The sequence below is a fragment of the Doryrhamphus excisus genome, chromosome 12 (assembly GCF_030265055.1).
Source record: "Doryrhamphus excisus isolate RoL2022-K1 chromosome 12, RoL_Dexc_1.0, whole genome shotgun sequence".
NCBI classification, from domain to species: domain Eukaryota; kingdom Metazoa; phylum Chordata; class Actinopteri; order Syngnathiformes; family Syngnathidae; genus Doryrhamphus; species Doryrhamphus excisus.
Genome location: NC_080477.1, coordinates 12,778,822 through 12,802,456, shown reverse-complemented (window position 1 = coordinate 12,802,456; position 23,635 = coordinate 12,778,822). Strand labels below are relative to the sequence as shown.

Genomic DNA, 23,635 nt, shown 5'->3' with positions numbered 1-23,635 from the left:
TGAACTACTATAATAATGCTGAATATGAATCTTAAATGGTAAACGTAAACTGCATTAAATCTAAGTGTTTTGTCGCCACCTATTGGGTATAATAAGGCAGCACCAAACACTTAACCAGTCATCCAAATGTTACTGCTGTGTTCGACTTGGCTACAGTTTAAATCGTGTCCTTCAAAACGATGGACAGGACAGTCATTTGGTGATACATTCTGCAGGGAAATTAATATTTTATTTCGGTATTGCATTATTGAAGAACGATTGGTTTCAGACTTGTACCACGTGACACAATAACGTTTACTTAGTGTACACGTTAAACCTTTACTTTTCACTTTTACTTGGCTTGAGTAATTTAGGTTTATAGCAAAAAAAGTTTCCATGGCTATCTTATTTAGAAGGAAACGGCATACTTCAAATATTGTTGCTAGAGGTCGTATCAATAAAGTTTGTTCACGGTCCAAACCACTCATGGGAGTTGTAGTTCATAGGCGATGTTTATGAGGACAAGTGTATGGCATTTTCTGATTCAAACTACATTTAACTTGTTAACATATTAAAGTTGTTTATACCTGTTACGTTTTTACATCTGTTAATATATACATTTATTTGAACTTTATAGATGTAAGAGTTTCGGCTACACAATCCCGGAAGTAGGGCGGGTCGTCGCGCTGTCCAAACATGGCCGTTAAGCAGTTTACTGCATTTGCTCCTGCGTTTGGCTGAATTAGTCAGACTTTGAGGAAGTCAGTGTCGGTCAGTACTTCAGTAACAGGTGGTTACTAAAATGTAGACGCCCAACAGAGGTCTCTGTATTCTCGTAGTGAGCTAAAAGTTGAGCAGTAACAGTGTTTACAAACTTTACTCCGTAGTTGACGCTAACTAACGCGGCAAGCTAACACCGACATTAACTTGTGTCAACTTTTTCCAAAGCAGCTAGCATAATTTGCGACCTGACGGCTGACGGAAATGGAGGAGCGCCTTCGTTCAACCGAGCATTCTGTGTGATTATTCTCCCGCTAAGGCCGCTTTCGGGTCGTCCTTCAAGGCAGACTTTGACTTCTTGAAGGCTCAGTTTGAGCTGTTTTTCCACTGGCAGCGAACAAGCGCTTTGCAAAACGCCCATTTAGGAAGATCAGCGACAGGGCGGACATAAACGATGTTTTCTGTCAAACCCATCAAACCAACCTTCAAGTGCTATCTTCCTCCTGTGCAGGTACATTGATGCTGACAAGTAGACATTGCTAGTTTCTGCATTGTGTATTCCAAGCAAAATGTCTTTCAGTTGCTGTAGAGTATTGTACTTTTGTTATTTAAAGTTGGAAATCAATTTGGTGCAGGCAAACATTGGTTTATGTTGAGGTACAGTGTAAAAATCTTACTGCATTGCACTTTGTTTATAATGGTACATGTTGTTAAACCAGCTGAAAACTGATGCCGACCTTTTTTTTATTTGTAAACAGTCACATGGTAGGCTTTGGTCACACTTAAAGTTACCGTTTTACTATGCAAGCTGGTTATTCTCCAGCCTTGCTTTTTAATGACAATGTTATTGCCATCATTCATTAACCATTGCCTCTGTTGTTTATCATGTTTTTGCTTTAGAGTGATGTGAAGAAAACCATTGATCCACCCATTAAAAAGTTGGAGCCCAAGCTACTCCCAGGTAAAATTGACTCACTGATATTTGGCTCTATTATTGTCCTTTGTTGCTGTCAATCTAATTGAATTGTATGGGAAAGTGATGATAAAGTATGATGACAAAAATAAGGAGACACTCCTGATCAACATTTTAAGACAAATTAAAACATTGTAAGAATTCTCATTTTACACTGTTGAATCTTAAGGATGTTCTAAAAACAAACAACCATTTAACTGAAATAAGATGTTGATCAGCTGATCAAAGTTTGACAACTGAAGTTCCGTTGTTCTATTCCATTCTCCTCGTTTATCCGGGTCATGGGGGCAGCAGTCTCAGTAGGGAAGTGGCTACCACCTCTAACTCCACCGTTAGGACACCATGGCGTTCTGCTTCGTTTACTGGAGCAGCAGTAGAGAGTGGCTTGGTGTCTCGGGTTAATTCTAGTTTATGTCCAACCAGATGACTTGGGATCCTCATGGGAATGGCTGGGTACACCCTTTGCAATAAAGTTACAAGGTTTGCTGTAATTATGCACAGGCATTTTATTTGAAAATGAAATACTCAAGAGGCATATGATAATTATAGTGGTCAAAAAAATAAATCATTGATCAGAAATGTAATCGTGTGTGGTCAGATCAAGGGATTGAGAAAGTGTATTTGCATATTCATACAGAATATACCACAGCTGCCTTCCATGAAAAGCTTCCTCTTTTTAACTTGGGTTAGAAAAATGCTGATGGCAAATCACAGAAAGTTAAAGTGCCAGTAAAAAGGTTACTGGTAGTGTTTCTGTTATTTTCGACAAGAAAAGCTCATGTACATTCTGTGAACCACACAAGAAACTTTGATGTATGGGTGTAAGTGGTATTTTCACACTGATGACAAAAACGTTGAGATCATTATTAGTAGACTGGGCTTGGCAAAGCAGTTTTTGTTTCAGCAGACCTTCGAATGCGCTTTTACTGATGAGTCATTGCAGTCTGATGAAAGGACCTCAGCCTGTTTTGTCGCTATAGTATCCTGCCCTGAAACTTAAAACAACTTTGTCATTGGCTCATTTTCAGTGACATTTCGAGTGACGTTTGTTGTCACGTTGATCGTAATAGCTGAAGTAATTGTGCCCGAAAACTGTACTTTTGGGGTATACTTGTTCATTTCATGATACAACGACCCAGATGTACTGCAGCTGGTTTAATTGGCCTTTTATTATTTTGTTTTTAAATGTGTGTGTACTTTCTTTGTTTTCAGGAGAGATAGTAGTAAATGAGGTCAACTTTGTGAGGAAATGCATTAGCCCTGAAAGCAGCCAAGATGACCTTTGGGGGAAGTTGATATGTACCAACTTTAAGGTATCTTTCATCCCTCAAGACTCTCCATCTAAACAGGTAAGATGTTGTGATTTGTAGTGCCTAGGGGCCTTTATGTGTACTATACAGTATGAAATGTATGAATTGCTTCTTAAAGTCATATAAGTTAAATGGGACCTATTATGTTTTTTTCCACTTTTCTGACCTATAAATGTTGACATAGACATAGACTTTCTTTATTGTCATTGCACAATAACACAGCAGTGAAATTGCCAACGAAATGTCGTTGCCTGGCTCCCATGTAATAATAGATAATAAATAATAGTCTGTGTTACCGGGAGCCAAAGCAGCCGCAGCTGTTAGAATGTTGTATACTTGTGTTAAACGATGACAAAGTTTCAGATAATGAAGTTTGCGCATTTGGAAGTGAGCGCTGATAGAAGTTTGGGATGGCTCAAAACACGCTGTTTCAAAACGCGTGGTAAAACTGCCCCTTTGTGATGTTACAGAGGGGCCGACTTTGGGCGTGTGACCAATCACAGCGGAGTGGGCATGCCCAAAGGCTGAATAAATTAAAACAGACCATTTTGGCAGGAAGCAAAAATCAAAGGAAATACAGATGGAATAGGTGCAGATTCTGCGAAATCTAAAAAGTTTTCTGTGGGGGCTATTGTATGCAGCTGCTCTTTAGGAGTACACAAGTCAATACAAAGGGCCAAAAAAATTGCATAATGGCTTTAATGTTTTTATCAGGCTATATAGCTTTGTTTAGATTTGAATATAATTCAGTGTTCCCAACTTATGTATAACATGTTACTACTGCCATGTGGTGGGCCATTTAGCAAGAGGAAGGAGAACTTCCGTGCTCTTCATTGTCAGTGCAGTGAGAACATGCGTCATTTCCACCTATGCTGTAGACTGTTGCAGAGATAACAAAATGCAAAGTCATCGCTGGATCATATTTGAAGTGAATTGTGTCACACGTTCTTCTTGTTGTGTTACTGTTGTTGCAGACGTTTCAGCTATCCCACTTGCTGCTTGGAGAGCATGATATCCCCCTGACATGTTTAGAACACGTAGTAACCGGTAAGACTGGACATTTATCATGCTTTTCAGGTGATACTTTGTCATGGGCATTTAGCGTGACTGTCTTTTGCTCTACCTGATGAAGTGATAATGATGCCGTAGCACAGGCTGTCTTGACAATGGAGAGCGTATTAGCCTCTTGTTTATACACAGCTGTGTTGGTGATGGCCAGACTGTCCACAGAAGGAAGTGTTGTGTCTGCATAACAAGATGAGATCAAACCTTGTTTTGGGCAACATCTGATTGTTTTGTGGTGGACATCAACATTTTTGTGGATGTAGAATCTCTTGAGACATAACATAACTTCATACATTTTCTTAACTGTTTTCAGTGAATGATACAAAGGGGAAGAAAAAGGTTTTGGGCTCAAACCAAAAGCTCAAATTTAACCCCACCGAGCTTATCCTTTACTGCAAAGACTTACGGATTATAAGGTTCTGCTTTGATGAGGCCGGACCCGAGAGTGCTAAAAAGGTGAGTGCTCTTCTTGTTTTATTTGTAGTGTTCTCTTTAAGATTCCATAGTTCAACATTTACTATGCTTATTTAATATTTTTTTAAAAAAGTAAAATGGGGGCGGCACGGCGGTCTGGTGGTTAGTGCACAGACCTCACAGCTAGGAGACCAGGGTTCAATTCCCACCCTCGGCCATCTCTGTGTGGAGTTTGCATGTTCTCCCCGTGCATGCGTGGGTTTTCTCCGGGTACTCCGGTTTCCTCCCACATTCCAAAAACATGCTAGGTTAATTGGCCACTCCAAATTGTCCATAGGTATGAATGTGAGTGTGAATGGTTGTTTGTTTATATGTGCCCTGTGATTGGTTGGCGACCAGTCCAGGGTGTACCCCGCCTCTCGCCCGAAGACAGCTGGGATAGGCTCCAGCACCCCCGCGACCCTCGTGAGGAAAAGCGGTAGAAAATGAATGAATGAATGAAAGTAAAATGGTTCTATAATGCATCAAAAGCAGGCTGTATGTTGAAATACATTGTGCTCCTCATTGATCAATCATGTGTTATTAGGTAACGATATGCTTTTACCGAAATATTGTGCACTATAAGTCTATGGCACTGTAGTTTGTTGTCAATAGTTTCACTTCCTGACTATGTGTGGGATTTTTACATGTACACAAGTGCTAGCTTTGTGCCAGGGCCACTTTACTAGAAGAATAGTCATGCCCTTCATCCATTGTGCAGAACCTTTGTCTTGACTTTCAACTCTTGTTGAAATGTTTGCTTGTGAAAGTAAATACAAACCGAACAGTGCAAAAAATTTTATAATGTGTATTGTTAGGGGTTTTACAGTCTTAAAACATATCATTGTAACATAAAAATTAAGTTGGCTATTTCGCAGATTTCACTTATTGCAGGCTATTTTGGGAACCTATCCCCCGCGATAAATGATTGAACACTGTACATACACTCCCCTCAAAAGTAACCTGCAGGTGTTTCCAAAATTTCAGAGAAGCTATCCGCAATTAGCAGTCATTACATTTGAACACTAGCACCCCCCCATTTGCAGTACCTGTCTTTGACAGACATTACCTTTCAAAGTAAACCTCTTGGCATGCATGTTTTGGAAAATGACAGCAAGTTGTAACCTCAAAACTTGTCAGCTGTTTTATGAGGCTCTTTTTTTTGCTCATGATGAATAAAGCTATACATTTGTGGCTGAACACATTAATTTACAAAGCTGTGTCTGTGATCTCTTGCCATGCCATCTGGGAGCAATTTTTCTGTAGTTTCTGGTGCTCCTTTGCACATACCTGCACCACATTCGGATAACTACAGTATGACTGTATGACTGAAGTCGGTGCTTTGTCATTTTATCGGCAGTATTCTTGCTATCAACTCAATATCAGTTCTTAAAATACCAGGTAAATTAATTGTTAATTACATTATAAATGGTGTAACTATGGGAAAATTGAGGGAGTTTTTTTTTAATAACCTTCATTCAAGTAATTATAAGGGGCTTCTAAATGACCAGTAATTATTTTACATTACAAATCAACATGATGTTACTGATTACATGATGTATATGGCCTCTGTGAACTTTTGGGTACCGAGTCTTGTTCAAACTGAAAATGTTCTTTCCTCCAACATGGAAGTTGTGGACAGGAAGAAATGTGTTAGCTTCTCCTTACTGCTGTGGTTATTTACAGACACAATGTTAGTAATTACAGTATGAAGTCAAACATGGCCTGCCCAGTTTTTCCTCTTCACGACATATGGAATTAGGCCAACCTATAATAGCTTATTTTGCTGTAGTAAATTACAGAGTTGGGCACTCCCTTTGCATGTACGTGCACACACACACACACACACACACATACAGTGTTTTCTTTGGTGTCCTCATGCTATTCACAGCTTCTCTACTGAAAGGCCTGCTTTGTACGCTACCAGTGCAATGTTGAGCAAAAGGCTCCATTCCCAGGTTTCTCTTGTTCTTGTGTTGGAACCATTTAAATTGCCTTTTGTGCTTTTGAATGAATCAAAATTGGTCAGAAAGCGTAACTCGTTTGTTTTATCAGTATTTTTATTTTTATTTGTTGGTAGGTTTGTCTTGCAATTGCACACTACTCCCATCCAGCTGATCTACACCTGCTGTTTGGCTTCGAGTACCAGGGGAGGCGGTACCATGAATCCAAAGGTTCTAAAAAGACACTCTTTTCACAGTGCATTCTTCAAATGAACAATAAAAAAGGGTTTTCTTTTTTGTATGTGTAAATGCAATTGAATTATTGCGTCTGTGCTTGCAGCTGAGCGACTCAATGGGTCTGTCCCACGAGGCGGACTGCAGACGCCCATATTTGATCGGCCGTCTGATTGGGATAGAGAGATCAAGAGGACGGGCGCATCAGAGTGGAGAGTGTGTTCCATCAATGAGTTTTATCACATCTCATCAAGGTTTGAGTTGGTGTTATTTCTTTTGTAATGAGGTTGCAGTAAAGCATATGTCTGCCCTTACTAGAATATTAGAAATTCTCCCTGTAGTTATACTAGGCACTGTATGTTTTGGCACAATATATTTACAATATACAGTGTTTTGCTCACGTCATTAGTGTTTCAATGTAGCGTGCAAGTCTGTATTTGACAGTAGGTGCCATTGAGCAGAGGTGACCTCATAGTGGAGTTGCATAGTAAGCATTGTGTAGTATTTGATTTGGATGTTTACGCCTTTGACGGCTGTGAACAATGTCTTTCATTGTGTTTTTCGTCACACTCATTTGAGACTTGTTTTTGTCGTCCCCCCCCACCCCCCCCTATGCTTTTTTTCAGTCTTCCAGAATTCATTGTCGTCCCAGTTTCTCTAGCAGACCAGGATCTGAAACAGTACTCTATTTACTTTACTGACAACCGCCTCCCAGTGAGTGCCTCTTTGAATATCTGCACATTTCCACTTCAATTCATTTTATAACACAATGTGAGCAGTTTGTGTTTCCTGTGTTATAGCTTTGGTGCTGGAATCACTCCAGTGGAAGTGCTCTTGTGCGCACGGCCAGTGTGTGTGACCCAATCCATCAGAGGAAGCTTGAGCAGAGGTACCATAGATTTACACATATGTATTGATAAGTAACATTTTTTTAGTTGTAGTTGAGTTTTGTAGTGATACAAATACTGGGCCACACTGTTAAATAATTTTCAGCTGCAAATGTGTGCACAGGGATTTCCCTTTGATTTTTCGAAGCTGTGGTGCTGGGATGCACGGGAGGCAGGGAAACTTGATTTGTTGTTTCGCTGTTGCATCAGCAAAATCTTTCTTCTATGATGACAAATAATTTGTGTGACTTATTTATTAACTCCTTTAACCGTTTTCAACAACCAGTATAACATGAACAGAAAACATTTAAAAAACTGTGAAGTTAATGACACTTTAACTGAGACTCTCAAACATTTGATCGTCTTTTGTTACCTGACATACATATTTAGGCAAAGAGTACTATTTGACTATCAGTACAAAAGTACAAATTGTTGTTACTGTCTTTAAGCTGGTTTATGTTAAACAACTTAGACAAACAACTAGTGTTTCCAAGAAGAGAGAGAAAATGAAAATGACACTTAAAAAAATACACAAAAAAAATAATAATTCATTCATTCGATCACACACACTGCCATCCGACAAGCTGTCATCAGTTGACATTTTACACACTATTTTTCATTTTCACAGCAATAAAGGACAGTGCGTCAATATGGGACGCATCATTCATATTTCATTTGTATGGTGTGGTGGCTTTTATTTTGCCGTGGCACATTGCCACGATCAATTACATTCAGTGGAAACCCTGGTGTATTGTTTATCATTATAGGATCATCACTGCCATCACAAAAAGCCACCCACAGTGCAGTGAAGTCTTCATTTCAGATCTGGACAAGTGTCTGCCCAACATCCAGGACATCCAGAGTTCTTTCATTAAAATCAGACAGATCTGTGTCATTGGTAAGCTTCCTTATTTCCCTCTAGAAGCAGAAGGAATTTGTCAGCATACTTGTTGTCAGATTTATATTCCAGCTTTGTTTTACATGCAGATCCTTTTGAGGAGTCTGAGGAAAGATGGCTTTCATCCATTGAAAACTCCCGATGGCTCGAGTATGTCCGGTATGGAAACAATTTGACATTGTCAGATAGCACCTCAAACTGCATGAATTATAAATTATTATTTATTTGTAATATTTAAATAATCCTTCAAACAATTTATATGTTCTCTTGGAGATGAATAATTAATGAGTTCTGCATTGAGAATTATTGTTTGAAACAACGAGTGAACTTTCTTCTTTTTAAACATTTTATGATTTCAGAGCCTTTCTGAAACATGCAGCTGAGATGGTTTACCACTTGGATGGGAGGAATGTTTCAGTAGTCCTCCAAGGTAAGCTTTTCTCTTCATAGTTTGTCTTCATTCAGCTTCCAAATGCATCCATTTTATTGATCTCCCTTACAGACTGTTTTCAGAAGTTATGAGAAGTGCAGTGTTGATGTTTTTTGGTCTTTTCTTTTTTTCTTGTGTGGTCATTACAGAGGAAGAGGACAGAGATCTGAACTGTCTGGTGTCCTCTTTGGTGCAGCTCATGTTGGACCCTCACTTTCGGAGCCTTTCTGGATTTCAGAGTTTGGTGCAAAAGGAGTGGGTGATGGCAGGCCACCGCTTCTTGGATAGATGCAACCACTTAAAGAAGAATGACAAAGAGGAGGTAATTGTGTGATTCAAAGCAGCAATACACTTACCATTGTGACAAATACTGATTGATGCAACCTCTTGTGCAACCCTTTTTTTTCTTGTGAAGTCCCCTGTGTTCATGCTGTTTCTGGACTGTGTATGGCAAATGCTGAACCAGTATCCAGCTGCTTTTGAGTTCACAGAAGCGTACCTGACAGTGCTAAGTGATAGCATGTGGATTCCGCTATTTAGCACTTTCCTCTTCAGTTCTCCTAAACAGCGTGCTCAGTACTTGATGGTAAGAAGTACTTGTACTTTTTTTAATAGTATATTTATGTGTTGACTGTACAGTATGTCATCATACTGTTATTGGCTACGTAAATACCTGCGGGAGAAATAAATATTGTTATTGCAATCAATTGCTAGCTATTGTGGAGGTCAGTTGTTGTACATTATGATTCCCTTCTGTAAGTGTTGGATCACTGACAGGAAAACGTTCAACTTTGTGTCACCAAGAATAATCTTGTCTGTTTTTGGTAGGATTTTGCCAGGAATAAAGCCATCCCTCAAGGGGAGGACCCAGTTGTGTACTTCCCTCCTGTTTGGGACTGGTCACAGCAGTTCTCATTGAAAGACCAAACCCTCTTCAATAACCCCATGTATGTTGGCAAAGGAGCTGCCTGTGTTCTCAATGGGGAAGTGAAAAGTTTTAGGCGCACAAAGGTAGGCAAAACTTCTTTCAGCATCATCATGTTCTCCTTCATAAATGTTTTCTCCTGACAGAAATATGGTTCCATCATGCGAGGAGCCTCTGCATCCCTGCGTAATGGACTGAAAGGTACGGACGATGTGCTAACCCGGCCGGGCTCCCTGGGGACCGATCTGAAGTCTGAGTTCTCAGTGATGAAAGATGTGGTGGAGAGCCCGTCTGAGCGCTTCTTCAGGGATTGGTTCTCCCGGCCCGCCAACCAGCAGGGCCTCCTGATTCCCTTGCTCACACCCTCTCACTTGGCCCTCTGGAAGCTCTATTTTCTTCGCTGGGTGCCGGAAGCCTGCATTCCCAAGGGGGGATCCATCACTGCCTACCACAAGCTCTCGCAGCTGGTGGATGAAATCGAGACGTTACGAGACCACCTCAGGCAGTACAAGGCACCCACTCCACACGGCACACCTCTCCCTAGCCCAAGAGGGCCCTCTGCTGACCAAAGGCGGATGTATTTTAAGGCAGCTTCCCCAAATGATTCCCCTCCAGAATTCCTTTCCTCCTCCTTTCCTTTCACCCCCGTAGGCAACTTGTGTCGCCGCAGTATCTACGGGACCCCCATCAGTAAATTTCTGAATGGGGCGAGGATCTGGCTCTCCACGGAGACGCTTGCTAATGACTCCTTCTAAGGATGTGTGCTTATTTAAATTGCTGTTACCACTTTCGTAAATATGCAAGTGACTAATAGAAAAATAACTTCTGACTTTTTCAAAATTCTTTGTAAGCTAGAATTTTCATCATTGATGCTGCATCAAAATCAACTGGAAGACCATCAACAGTTTGATCATCCCTACAAGTTCAACAATTTGGAATACAGAAGTACAGTGGATCCCCCACATATTTACAGTTCAGCATTTGCCAACCACACGAGTTAGATTTTTGTTTAAATCATAATTTTTTTTAAATATATATTTTTTTATTTGTGGGGATAACCTCCCCATTTGTGCTTTTTCTGCCCTTTTTTTAGAAAATCCATACATTCACCTTAAGTCTGTAATAATGTGTATATATGGGATAATAATAAAATATCATTATAATAAATAACTGCATAATACAGGATTCAGTAGGGGGTGTGAAGTCAGCCAGTGTTAAGATTGGATTGTATTTACCTTGTTAGCTTCTTTAGTCAGTGCACAGTGGTGATTCAAACAATGGGGAGAGTTTTTGTAGCTCAATCCAATCTAATCACAACATGAATTTTTATTGCAAATGCTGATGTGAAATCAGGAGACATCAACCTCAAGATAACGGGAGTGCTTATGATGTAGGAATATCACAAATATATATTTTTTGGCGTCTCAAATTACAAGTTTAACAGCCACAAAGTGTGGGGATCTACTGTACATTCTCTCTGTTGGCCAGTCATGTGACCTCATACTGTGAAACATAGAATTTTGTATTATACATTCATTTTCATTTTATTTTCCACTTAATCTCCCCTCAATTTAACTTAAGATAAAAGCTCTTTGGTAATCGTGTATGATCCACAGATGTTGCATTTAGGGAACTTACTGAGCTGTGATGTCATACTGTGGGATCAGACTGGTGCCGCTGGCCTTCAGGATTTCAATGCCGCAACAATGATGTTTCGTCAACACTGATTTCCTAGATAATGTGTCCCTTTCATGAAATGTATTGCAGATTTTGAACTAGGATCCGAATATAACACTACTCACCGTCACGTTGCGCGTGGTGGAAACAAAATGGGACTTTACTGGTTGAATGTATTGGTTAGTGTCTGTGTGGGAGTGTGTGAGTTGCCTTGCACAAACTTAATGCTACTTGCAAGTTCTATTGCTTGTATTGGGATATTGCTGTTTTTAGCACATTGTCTGAATTCAGGGTGTCATTTCTTTTTTTGTTTTAGCTCTTTTTATAGCAAACATAAGAACCTTAACACTTTCAGGGAGAGACATAGTTTGTCTCTCATTTCAGAGGGGTTTCTTAGAGGCCTTAAGCTGTTAACCAGTCCTTTCCACCCCTCATATATTTCCTAACTGCTGAACCAAAGAGTGGTTTGTGAAAGAGTGTATTGATCATCAGTGTAATGCTCTTAAAAGGTGTTGACAAACTAGTAGCGTTTAATATCGGAATAACAAATATAATATTTTTTGGCAATAACACCCTCAATTGCGGGAGTGTGTGTAGTGTGTGAGTGCCCTACAAAAATGCTATTAATTGCACATTTTACCCAATTTATAGTTTTAAGGTGGTTGAAAATAATCTCTTCGTTCTAAATGCTTGACATTTTTTGATTATTTTTTGAGTAATGGTACTAGATATGACTGTAATCTTAATTTTATTTGATGGAGAAATATTTATATGATGTTTTCCACCCTCTCACTCGGTCTGTTGTATTATTCTCTGCTGTATTATATGATGACTGTGTTTCCACTGTGACACAGTTTGATATTCAATAGCAGTACATTTATTTATTCACAATATGCAAATGTCTAAGAGGAAGGTGCAACTACTCTTAGTCTTTGGTGCCTTTGGGAAGAATTTCAATCTATACTCTATATCTGTTGATTTAAATCAAGTCTTAAAACTGTTAACAGGTACCGCACTGAGGTTTTCCTGCCAGTAAAGGGGACTCAAACATGTACCAATGACTAATCAATACATTTTTTTTCAGCTGAGGTGGCTGTCTGACTCATTTTTCACTTCCATGAACTTCAACTTGTATGTAAAACAACACGTATGAATAAGTGCCCAATATGGAAACAGTTGGGAATCAGTATACCAGCAATGGTTAAACCTATCAGACTCCCAGTGGAGTGTCAATATACAGTACATGAGTAATATATATCACCGCCAGGAATTCTGGGGCCCCACCCTGGGCAGCGGTTGTCACCACATGTCTAGAACATTAACTGACCCAACAATAGCTTTACATGACTCCAACTCTCAAGTTGTGCAAATGTCTTGCTTTTTATTGTCTAAAACTACCAGTATATTAACTAGGCAACAGTTTTTATATAGTATATTTGATACAAGAGAACATAAATGGACTAAAGGCCGTATTTTCCAGCCACTGTTCACTAAAGTGTTTATATATTTCTATGTATGACATGACCATATGACGCGTTCATTGAGTCATTCTCATTGACCTGCTATGTCGCCCTCTACTGGTGAGCCTCAAAAATGCCATCTTAAGTCAACTGGATAGGCACAATGCTGATAAACATTATTGTTACAGTAAACACAATCCAAAACTCGAAGCAATATTTTAAATACTTGTATTTCAGTTTTTAGTTTGATTTGAGAAGAAAACATTCCCGTTGCAGATAGGTAATGTTTAGGTTGCGATTACTGGAAAACGTGACGCAATACGTGAAAAACGGCGTGCACTTTTTGCTTAAATGATACTTTCGACTAAATGTGGAAATCATAACGCAACATGAATTGAATAAAACCCAGTGTAAATCGTTTAGGCACGAAAATGAGATGGAACCAACCTAGTGACGTCATCGACGAGCGCCTCGGCTGGCCTTCGAGATGGGCTCGACTTGTGAGCCTTGATTTTTGTCAGACATCTCTCAGCTTATCAACTTCTCCCCCCTCCTCCAGCAACGTCTGTTCGCGATGACAATTGGAGGTAAGTCGGCTTTTGTCGTCAGCGCCGCTGTGTCGCATACGAACAAAGTACGCATTACCATTGCGGTTGTTGAGGAGATATGAGTCGAACTGAGCTGGAGTTGATTGAGCTAACAGTGTTAGCCGAGCAGCGAGCTAGCCGGACCCTCTACGCTAATGTCCAGTGGAACATGACGAGAATAAACAAGAGGCCTCAAACAAGAACATTTTAAACATCCACATTTAATGCTACAACACAAAACTGTTCTTAATTTGCTTTTGTCGCTAGCTAGCTGTATTGACTAGTTAACGGTATACCGTGTTTGTTGGAGGTTCCGTGTTGTAACGGCGTTAAAGTGAGTTTTTGGACGACTGTGGTCAGCTCGTGGATCGTCTGCTGGGAACACTTTATTTCCTGCCTTGGCTTCCATCTAAATGACTTTACCACATTCACGTGCCCTTCCCATGATTTCTATGCTGGCTACATCATGATGACACTCTCCCTTAAATTGATGCAATTATGCTAACATAGGGACTGTCTGAAGCAGTCTTTTTTATTTAAAGAAGTACTTATATAATGATTGAATTCTTAGTAAGTTACCTTTCTCTACTATGCCGTGGACCATGTAGTTATGTAATATTTAAACAGTGATGTGTAAAATAAATCATGTCGATCCAACAGTAAGGATGTGCGTTCGGATTGTGTGGACTTGGACTTGCCACTACACAGGTCTCAATTCATTTGAAAGTTCATTTATTTCAGATGTTTTACTCAGAAAATGAAACTTATTTTCTATAGAGTCACTCTCCACAGGGTAACATATTTATGAACATTTTTTTGATGACTATTGCTTACAACTAATAATGATGCACACAAATTCTCTCTGGTATAAATGAATAATTGTTAAAAAGTCAGACGTTCAATATTGTAAACTCACTGGTTCATTTATTAATCAGTAAAGGAACTGCAAAAACCTCCTGAGCCTGAAATTGGTCTCTGTGGGTGTGTTGACACTTTTTTGTGTGTGTGGTTAAAATGGCCTAGAGGCAGTTTGCTCTCCTTATACAGTTTGTTTGCTCGAGAGTGAACAGGACTAAAAGGACTGGACAAAACAGACCGTGAGACATAGGTCTCGGTCCGCAGGTGAGAGGCAAGTGTGAACACCTACGGAACGGAAAACAAAACACAGAATGATGTCACCGAACGTGCACGATATCAGACGATACATAGCAACACCCAACAGAAACCTGAGTGAAAATCATCACAAAATTCGAATGAAATTGGAATTGGAATGAAGGGTGAATGCAGTAGTTAAACATATGTACATGACTGTTTTCAACAAAGGGGTCCTGTTATTTGTTACAGTTGGGTTGAGTTGTCAGAAATGCTGTCTTCTTGCAGCACTTCGAATATGATGTTTTTGCATAATTTATAACCTCTTCCTTACACTTCAGCTGGTAAAAAGGAAAGTGTACAGTGTAAGTGCACAAGGTCAATGTACACATACACTGGCCAATTGAGGCACAACTTTTCTTTAAGGGGTAACATTACTGATACCCAATGACTAATGTACAACACTCTATCTTCAGTTTCTTTTAAATGCCTTGTGTTTGTATTTTACAGTGGATCCTTGGTTTGCATCATTCATTTTTTTCCAAAAGTCTGACTCTAACCGAAAGACGCTAACTAAGAAATAATGTAAATCCGTCACTGACATATCTGGAAGTCCTCGGGAGCGTTTTGGAATATGACTAATCACAGTAGAGTGGTGTGGAGTAGAATTCTTGGTGTGGAGTCAGAAGCAGGAAGTCCATGGAGAAACTGCAGAAAGAGGTGTAGAATCTGGAAGATCTAGAAAGCTTTCTGTGCAGGTTATCGTTTGTAGCTGCTCTATAGGAGTCCACAATGCAATACAAAGCAGCGACAATTTGCATAATAGGTTTCCTTTAACACATCACTTTCTTGTTTTGACATGAGTTATATTAACATTTTTGAGCGTCAACTTCTGAAGACATCATACATTGGCGAACTTCAGGTTCCAATTGCAAAGCATTACATCATTGTGGCAGCATGTTTACCCCACCATTACATCACAGATTACTAACCATGCATGATTCATCCTAACCCATAAACTAAACATGGACATCATAGACTTCCCTTTTTGGAAATGTTATGCAATAAGAAGGTATTTTAATGGCTCTCCTCATTTTTATCTTTTGCCACTCAGGAGAGCCATCAGCCGAAGTCAGCCAAATGATTTCAGAGCTGGCTCCGGTGCAGCCCGACTGACTTGCAAGTATCAGCTCCTGTGCCGCACGGTGAATATACATTCTTGGTCAGGGTGTTGCAATGAAACCAGCTCAGGAGCGCAACCAGGAGTGCCTGCCTCCTAAGAAGAGGGACCTCCCTGTTAATAACTGTAGTGGAGCTGCAGGGACGGCGGGAGCGGGATTGGCCTTGGGCGGAGGCAGTACCAGTGGTGGCAGTAGTGGTGTTGGAGAAGATGAAGTGGGTTCCATCCAGAACTCTGCAGCCAACAGTGACTCTCAGGGTGGCCCTCCATCTGGAGAGTGGCTACGAGCTCAGCCAGGACTTCACTATGGAGTGGACACTTCTGAGAGCATACCAGCAGTGCCAGTGGACCAATACAGTATGCTTTATAAAGTGGCTCTACCATCTGTTACATACTCACCCACCAGTCCTCACCCAGTGTTAAGCCACATCTCCCCAGCCTATACTTTACATTCTCCTCTCTTGCAGCACCCAGGCCTTCCCTATCCTCCTTTGGGTTATGCCCAGCTCCCTCATTCTTCCCTGCAGTTTGTCAGCTCCCCGTATGCAGCAGTACCCTACACGCTTCCCCCTGGCTTTGTCCCCGGTTCATTAATCTCCCCCTCTGGCGCCCTCACTCAGGCCCACCTCGTTCCTTACCCGTCTGTCATCCAAGAAGGCGTGGTATCCCCTCCTCCACAGGCTCAGGTAGCCGCTCATACCTTTGCCAAAGTTTCAGCCTCCAGCGGCGTCCCACTGATGTTGCCTTCAGAACAGACCACCCAGCAGCACCTCGGTACTGTCGGAGTCCTGTCCGCCGCAGAGCTCAACTCGCGGGGGATGCCAGTCTTCTATCACCCTCAGGGTTCCGCCAGAGCCACCGCCACCACCACCACCTCCTCCTCCTCCAGGGACCCCCACAGCAACCTGCTGGAAAAGGAGCGAGAGATGAATGGCAGAGTTAAGGAGCAAGTGGCCAGAGAGGTCACACCGGACCACCCCGGCAGGAATGCACGTCTACAGCAGGGAGTGGCCATCTCAGCAGCGCACGAGTCCAATCAGAAACGCAGGCTGAGCTCACCAGGGCAGCGCAGCACACCAGACAGTGACCTGGAGGTGAGTCGGAAGTATCATCTGTAACAATGGTCTTCCATTACGACTCAAGACAGACTATGGCAGTCAAATTTAGTTGACTTTTTTCTTTTCTTTATTAGCCTTAACCTAAAATAATAGTGTATGCGGTTTCCATGTTACATGTTTCTTATAGTGGATTTATTTGTATTATTTTAGAGTACAACTGTACTGTATCATACAGTACAAAGCAAGTGAAAACAATTGGCACAAACTGATACATAAATCTTGGTGATGCAAGTGTTAATTTGTGCAAGTCTTAGAAAGGACTCCATGCTATTGCTAAAAATGTTGGATTGCTGATATCAGGACTGCACACAGTTGTCATCCCAAATGTTTTGCAAGAAAATCAGCCATTGTAATAATGTAAGGTTATGTTATGATCTTTGTCATGCCATCCAAGGCAGTACATTTGGCTACTTTTTTCTAAAAAAAAAATTGGTTTCAGATCTGTCAGGTAATTTTACTTAATTTTATATATTTCCAGGTGCAGCAGGTGGTGGGCAGTTTGGTCTCATCCAGCAAAAGTGCTGTCGGAGGGCGCAAAGAGGTCTCCTTTGCCCCTTTGAATCTCTCTCAGAATGTGCAGAGAGTCAGAGATGTCCATGGAGAGACCACTTCTGGTCGTGCTGCATACGTGGCTCAATCTGTGAGCTACAGCGACCCCAGAGTGACAGGTCTCCAGCAGCAGCAGCAACAACAACAACAACAACAACCAGGGCAGCCTGCCCATGCTGTCATGTTAGCCAACGGGCAGCCAGTGTTAATCCCTGTGGAGTATCACCCACATCATCAGCCTCCAGCGGCGCAGCAGCACTATTCAGCACAGGCTAATGATGGCTCTCCTAAGCCCAGCTTTAAAGCCTCAGATCCTTCATCCAGATCGTGCCTCCCCGAGAGGGCTTTGGGCGAACCAGCAGCGGCTCAGCCGCTGCAGCCGGCTGTCCAGCCCCCTGCTGAGGTGACCCAGGCCTTAGCTTCCAGCACCGTCCCTGTCCCGGCTTCCAGCAACCCATCGCACTTCATGAAGGGAGCCATTATTCAGTTGGCCACCGGTGAGCTGAAGCGTGTGGAGGACTTGCAGACTCAGGACTTTGTGCGGAGCGCCGAGCTGAGCGGGGGGCTCAAGATTGACTCCAGCATGGTTGTGGACATCCGTGCTAGCCAGCAGAGGCCCGGCCTTGTGACGCTTCATTTTACCGTGGGGGAGAAGCAGAGCAAAGTGACCATTGACGTCCCCCCGGAGCACCCCTTTTTTGTCTTTGGTCAAGGCTGGTCATCCTACAGCCCGGAGCGCACCACCCAGCTGTACGGCTTGGCCTGCCATCAGATGCAAGTAGGTGACGTGTGCGTGTCCATCACCCTGCAGCAGCAGAAAGCGGCGCAGCACCATCACCCCCAACAGCAGAACCTGTCCAGGACTTTGAGCAAAACCACAACCGCATCAGAACCCAGTCACCAGCTCATGGGGCCACCTGCCCCGCAACAGTCACGTCCCCCTCAGGCTCATTTGAGGATAGAGCGCATGCACAGAGACAGTACCAGGGAGGCCGACAAAGACATAGGCGACAAGGAAGAAGCCACACACATGGGGGGCGTCGGTCACCCCGAGCCCCCTATCAGACCAAGTAGGACCTCAGGTGAGCACGCCAGAAGTCAGAGCGGCTACCAGTTGCACACAGACGCCTCTGCTTTCACGGGCGCGGCCATGGGGGCCATGCTGGGTGCTTCTCACAGGCGCTGGTCCTCTCCTGGTCTCCAAAGATACAATATGAAGGGAGAGACAGGCACATGTCCTCAAATCAGCGCCTCTGGACACATCCGGCCCTCGTTTATCCCCCAGGAGGTCAAACTGTCCATTGAGGGACGCTCTAATGCAGGGAAGTAGCATCATCATCATTTGGTAGCAACTATGGAGGAGACCTGCTGTTGGTGTCATGACAAGGAGAGGGAAAAAAAAGAGAATGTAGCTTGAGAATGTTTAAGATTTTTGCACATCCAACTCGAAAAAAAATCTTGTTCAGGCTCTGTGTCGCTCAGCAGAAAAGAAAACTTTGAAGTTTCCCACGATGCTGAATTGCTAAGTAGGTTTGTTCTCTCTGTCACCACTTCCTCATTTGGAACGCCCTCATTTCCTGCTGGGACAAGCCTTCAACGACACCAGATTGCATTTGGAGCCCTATAATCTCTTATCCATTCCTGAGATTGTGTCTCTTCATTGAAATGCATTGATCTTAAAGAAACAAGGACATATATGTTGTTTGGGGCTAGCTGTCAGCATATGTTACATGATGATGACAAAGCGTCCCACTTGTCTTACAATCCAACTAGTGAGGAAACAATCAGTGTCTTTACACACACTCTTTTGTCCACTAACCCTCTTGTGTGTTTGCATTAGTACAACAGACTGGAATAAGGGCTTTGGTCTCTAAAGCAGGGGTAGCTACCTGTAGCTAGCCAAAGGGTCAAAGAATTACGTACATTGACAACAATAAAACCTCGTTTTTTTCCCTTAGAAAGCCATTCTAAAAAGTCCAACAACAAACCAGATGAATTTTTCCCATAAGAAATCATCTAAATCCATTTAATCCCTTCCCAAAAAATAAGGCTGTCAAATGATTAAAATTTTTAATCAGATTAATTGGGTTTTCTAATTATATTGTGCTTAATCGCCATATTCAAGTGTATTTTATTACCAGAAAGACAAAAAGAATTATATATATTTGATATATTGTATGTTTATTAACAGCTCAGCCGTGGTGTAGTGGTTAGCATTCCGGACTTTGGTTCTAATCTCCACTAGTAAGCATCATTGGTATTCGTCGGGAAGGGGATCCGGAATATATAGTGTATATATATATAAATATATATATATAGTATATCAAGCTAAAAAATTGTACACACCATAACATAATTTGTCTGGAATTATTTAGAACAGTAGTCATTTTCGAAGACGGTACAGTCAGAATAAAGGAAGAGATCCCACATGTTTATTCTATACAAATTGTGCCTACACAAATTTTGTGTTACTCTGATGTCCGGTTGTGTTATTTACGAATACACCTCAAAGGAGTTAGAAGGAGAATCCCACTCCATAAGGTCTTGTCAACATCTTCCATCGTTAACATATCGTTGATGCAAACACTCAATTCAATAGCGTTTGTCAATTTCCTTAAAGTGCTGCACATTGCAACTATTTTTGGCCCCGTGTTGGGTGACATAGCAGTCGTACTTAATTTAAAAAGAAACATACCGACTGAGTCACCAATGTGTGGGGTGATTGTTTGGGCGCTCAAGATGTGGGCAAACGGAATGGCCTGTTACAATGTTTGACTGCACCAAATTACCGAGGAAATTGTTGTGGAATTGTACCAAAATATAGCTTGACTGAGTTTGTTTTGAAAATGAGTCAGAAAGTCTGTCCGTGGTTGCTTGCCATCGTTTGGCTGCTGTTACCTTTTCTTTTCACAGTTTAGAAGGGAGATAACATTTTCCAAAGTTTGCGTGTTTAGCCAACTTGAGTTGAAAAGCAAAAATTGGTGCCTAAGATGTATAGATAAAATATCTTAGGTTCCCTGCTGTTTTTTTTTTTTTAAATCACGTCAATGTTACTATCAGTGGGAAAAGGTTGTGGACCCCTGCTCTAGAGAGTCATTGCATTCCAGTATGATTAGTAAACCAACAGAGATGCAGCTTTTCTCCTCTCCAATGCACTGGTGAGCATAGGATGTCACAAACGGGGACTTTGCTCACCTACCAAAATGTAAGCAATAGTACCCTCACACCCCCCCAAAAAAAGCCACATTTAAAGGTGATTGCACTATTTCCATCCAAGTCAAAGAGCCACCAAACATCATCTTACACTGAGACCTTTCTTCTTGTTTGCCGCTCGGTCCGTTTTCTTCTTCGCTTCATTCACTCACAAAGGGAATAGGTTTTGGTTCTTGCATTTGTATGTTTACAAATAAGCCAAGATGAATGCTGCGCTTTCCTCACTGATAACAAGAAGTGCAATTAGATCACACGCATTGAATCATTTGGTCTGGAATCAGGCGACACACACATTCCCACTGAAACCGTTTTTTAGGATTGTTTTATGTTTTTGTTTTAGTGTCTGTTTGGCTGGTGTGGTTTGAGAGAAATGTGTGTCATGTGACATCCACCGATATAATCACGTCACCGTTTTCACGCTGTAAGCACTATTATAGCGTTGTCTTCTATGCAGTAAATGCTCAGCTCATTGTGTTCCCAATATTTGGACTTTTTTTTTTTTTTTTTTCTTAGATGTTACCTCTCGCTCAGCAGGGGGCCCTTGTGTTGAGTACTTGCACTAAATGTCTCCTCTTTGTCGGCAGTGTTGTCGCTTTAACTTGAAAAGTCACAACAACAGGAAGTTCCAGTTGTGTGTGATTGTGTGTACTTGTGTCGTTTTGACCACGCTTGTTTGATGCCTTAACTTCTGCTTTGTATAAGGGGAATTGGGGGGGGGTTGTATTAGAGCCTGACACTGCATCGACTAAAGTTTTGGGACACCTTAACCCACCTTAACACTTAACTTTAAGTGCCAAGGTCAATATGGCGCCACGTGTAGTCAGTACTTTACACCAGGAGATGGCGGACATTTGTAACTTCAATTTGAGTAATATTTTTCGGCATTTCTATGCAACGGGGACGTGGCAGGTTGTCAAAACACCGCTAACAGGGAGGGGGGTTTGCAGAAATGTCTTAAAACAAACAAACAAACACGGAAATAGCAGCATAGGCAAAAAAAGCCACTGTGCTAATAGATAAATATGACCTGAAAATACAATGGCCTGGATGAATTTGATTATTCACCGGCATAATGTACTGATACATTATAGCTATGAAATAATGGCGCTGCAGTGGCGTTCAAGATCCTGCTGTAAAAAAAAAAAATACAATGATGATGGCTGGGTTTGCTTGAGACATGAGGGAGGGTATCACAAGTGGATGAGACGGTATCGTGGGGACAGGGACAGTTTAGTGACGTCATACTATGCACATTAGATGTGGGAATGCACTCCCCATCTTAAACTTTGTGTCATACTGATGATTTTTTTCAAATTATCAATTTTCAAGCTACAACATTTTGAAATAGTAACGTCAAAAATGGAAGAAAAAAAAAACACCTAAAGGGTTGAAGGTGTTTGACCATGTCAAGGTGGCGTCAAGTCGTCCCCAAACCGGCCATGATGTCTTGCTAAGATGGAGATTTGAGATTCAACTCATCAAGCCCCGCCTCGTATTGATTACTTTATTGATTGAGGGGTTGTGTCCCAATACTTCTGTCCATAGCGCATATGTTCATGTCTTTAATTCCCACGAGGAAATCAGCACTGAAGTAAAAACAGTGTGTGCTGATGTTTCGTGTACTTGTTGTCATCCAGCAAAAACGTCAGTGACGGGCTGGTCGCTAAAATCGTTGAATGAATGGGGTGTGGTGATCTACTTCCTGTCGTTTGACCCTGTCTTCATTTGAACGGGTTAATTATTTTTATTCTTTAAATGACGACAACAAAATAGAACGGTTTCAAGTTTTAATGAAGTCGGCTTTGTGTATTTTTCCCGTTTTGATGGATTTCTTGTACTTTTTGGGGGCAAAATACGACACTGCTTTTTATGTTGAACTGAAAGACAGAAAAGATGGAACAAAAAAAAATTCTCCCGAAATGCCTAAATCTGCAAACTATATGCAAAGATGTAAATGTAACATTGAATCCTCAAGTATAATCCAGGTTGTATGGACTTTGTATAGTGAGTTTTAATGTCGTACCAATATGTATTGATCTTTTATCAGAAGCCTTATAGAGTTGTCCACCCAAAGTGCACCCTTAGACCTTTACCCCCTACACCTACCTGAATTTAACAAAGCATTAATATTTCTATTTTGTTGCTTTTGCTTTTTTTATTATTTGTACCCCTTTTGGATAAATTAGATTTGTACTGTATATTTGTACCTCTCTGTGAACTACTTTAGGGCCGTTTTGTTATTTTGTTGTGTTATTTGTTTGGCTGTTTTCTATGTTCTATGTACTTTCAAGGACACAAAGATATTGTATTTTTATTGTTACAGCTAACTTGGAGACGTTGCATTTATCATGTTCTGTCCACACAATATAATATATATATATATATATATAAATATAAACATATATACAAATATAAACTATTATGAAAATTGTGTTTTCTTTTGTAACCTTGGCTTTTATTGAAGATTTTTCACATTTCCTTAAAGCAGTGCTTCTTAATTATTTTATGTCATGCCCCCCCCACCAAGGGACAGAATGGTTTTCACGACCATACAACTATATTCAAGAGTCAAATAGCATGTTGAGTACTATAAATGTGTACATGTCGGTAGGTCTGCATTGAAATGAAAGCCCCTCGCGTGTCCCCCAGTGGGGCCTGCCCCGCTATTTCAGAAGCACTGTTTTAAAGGAAAACTGCACTTTTGGGGAATTTTTGCTCGTCATTCACAATCTTTATATGAAACATGAACACATTTCTTTCCCTTGTCTGTGCATTCTAACGAGAGAAAACCAGCTAATATGAACTAGCTAACAATGGACATCATTGGGACTTTCCTATTTTGACGCTAAAGCCCTCAGAGGAAAAAAAATGGCAACAGTGTTCCATTTACATAAATGACTTTATATTAACCAAGCAACAAATATATTATTATTGTAGCAGCT

General features: G+C 41.2%; 2 protein-coding genes across 3 annotated transcripts; both read left to right on the top strand.

Annotated features, from left to right (window-relative positions):
* The first annotated feature begins 645 nt into the window (after positions 1–645).
* mtmr10 (myotubularin related protein 10) lies at positions 646–12,582 on the top strand. 2 transcript variants are annotated; one of them, XM_058089628.1, is made up of 16 exons: positions 646–1,210; positions 1,600–1,660; positions 2,885–3,021; positions 3,957–4,029; positions 4,361–4,503; positions 6,581–6,674; positions 6,784–6,931; positions 7,304–7,391; positions 7,478–7,566; positions 8,332–8,462; positions 8,552–8,621; positions 8,822–8,892; positions 9,042–9,214; positions 9,308–9,478; positions 9,721–9,903; positions 9,964–12,582. In XM_058089628.1, exons 1-16 carry the CDS (start codon positions 1,154–1,156, stop codon positions 10,570–10,572), a joined length of 2,298 nt encoding a protein of 765 aa, XP_057945611.1. In that variant the 5' UTR covers positions 646–1,153; the 3' UTR covers positions 10,573–12,582. The 2 variants fall into 2 exon arrangements, with proteins under 2 accessions (XP_057945611.1, XP_057945612.1); XM_058089629.1 differs by lacking the exons at positions 646–1,210; positions 1,600–1,660; positions 2,885–3,021 and having other exon boundaries at positions 3,958–4,029; positions 7,312–7,391.
* Positions 12,583–13,394: 812 nt separating this feature from the next.
* atxn1l (ataxin 1-like) lies at positions 13,395–23,084 on the top strand. The gene is made up of 3 exons (XM_058089527.1): positions 13,395–13,541; positions 15,748–16,907; positions 17,410–23,084. The coding sequence occupies exons 2-3, from the start codon at positions 15,870–15,872 to the stop codon at positions 18,808–18,810; spliced, it is 2,439 nt and encodes an 812-aa protein (XP_057945510.1). The 5' UTR covers positions 13,395–13,541; positions 15,748–15,869; the 3' UTR covers positions 18,811–23,084.
* Positions 23,085–23,635: the final 551 nt, after the last annotated feature.

Bases quoted from the DNA above. Each gene is read 5' to 3' on its own strand.
- atxn1l (XM_058089527.1), top strand. From the start codon at position 15,870: ATGAAACCAGCTCAGGAGCGCAACCAGGAGTGCCTGCCTCCTAAGAAG. The intron at 16,908-17,409 runs GTGAGTCGGAAG...ATATATTTCCAG, and splicing joins CACCAGACAGTGACCTGGAG to GTGCAGCAGGTGGTGGGCAG.
- mtmr10 (XM_058089628.1), top strand. From the start codon at position 1,154: ATGTTTTCTGTCAAACCCATCAAACCAACCTTCAAGTGCTATCTTCCT. The intron at 4,504-6,580 runs GTGAGTGCTCTT...ATTTGTTGGTAG, and splicing joins GACCCGAGAGTGCTAAAAAG to GTTTGTCTTGCAATTGCACA. The intron at 8,463-8,551 runs GTAAGCTTCCTT...TTTTACATGCAG, and splicing joins CAGACAGATCTGTGTCATTG to ATCCTTTTGAGGAGTCTGAG.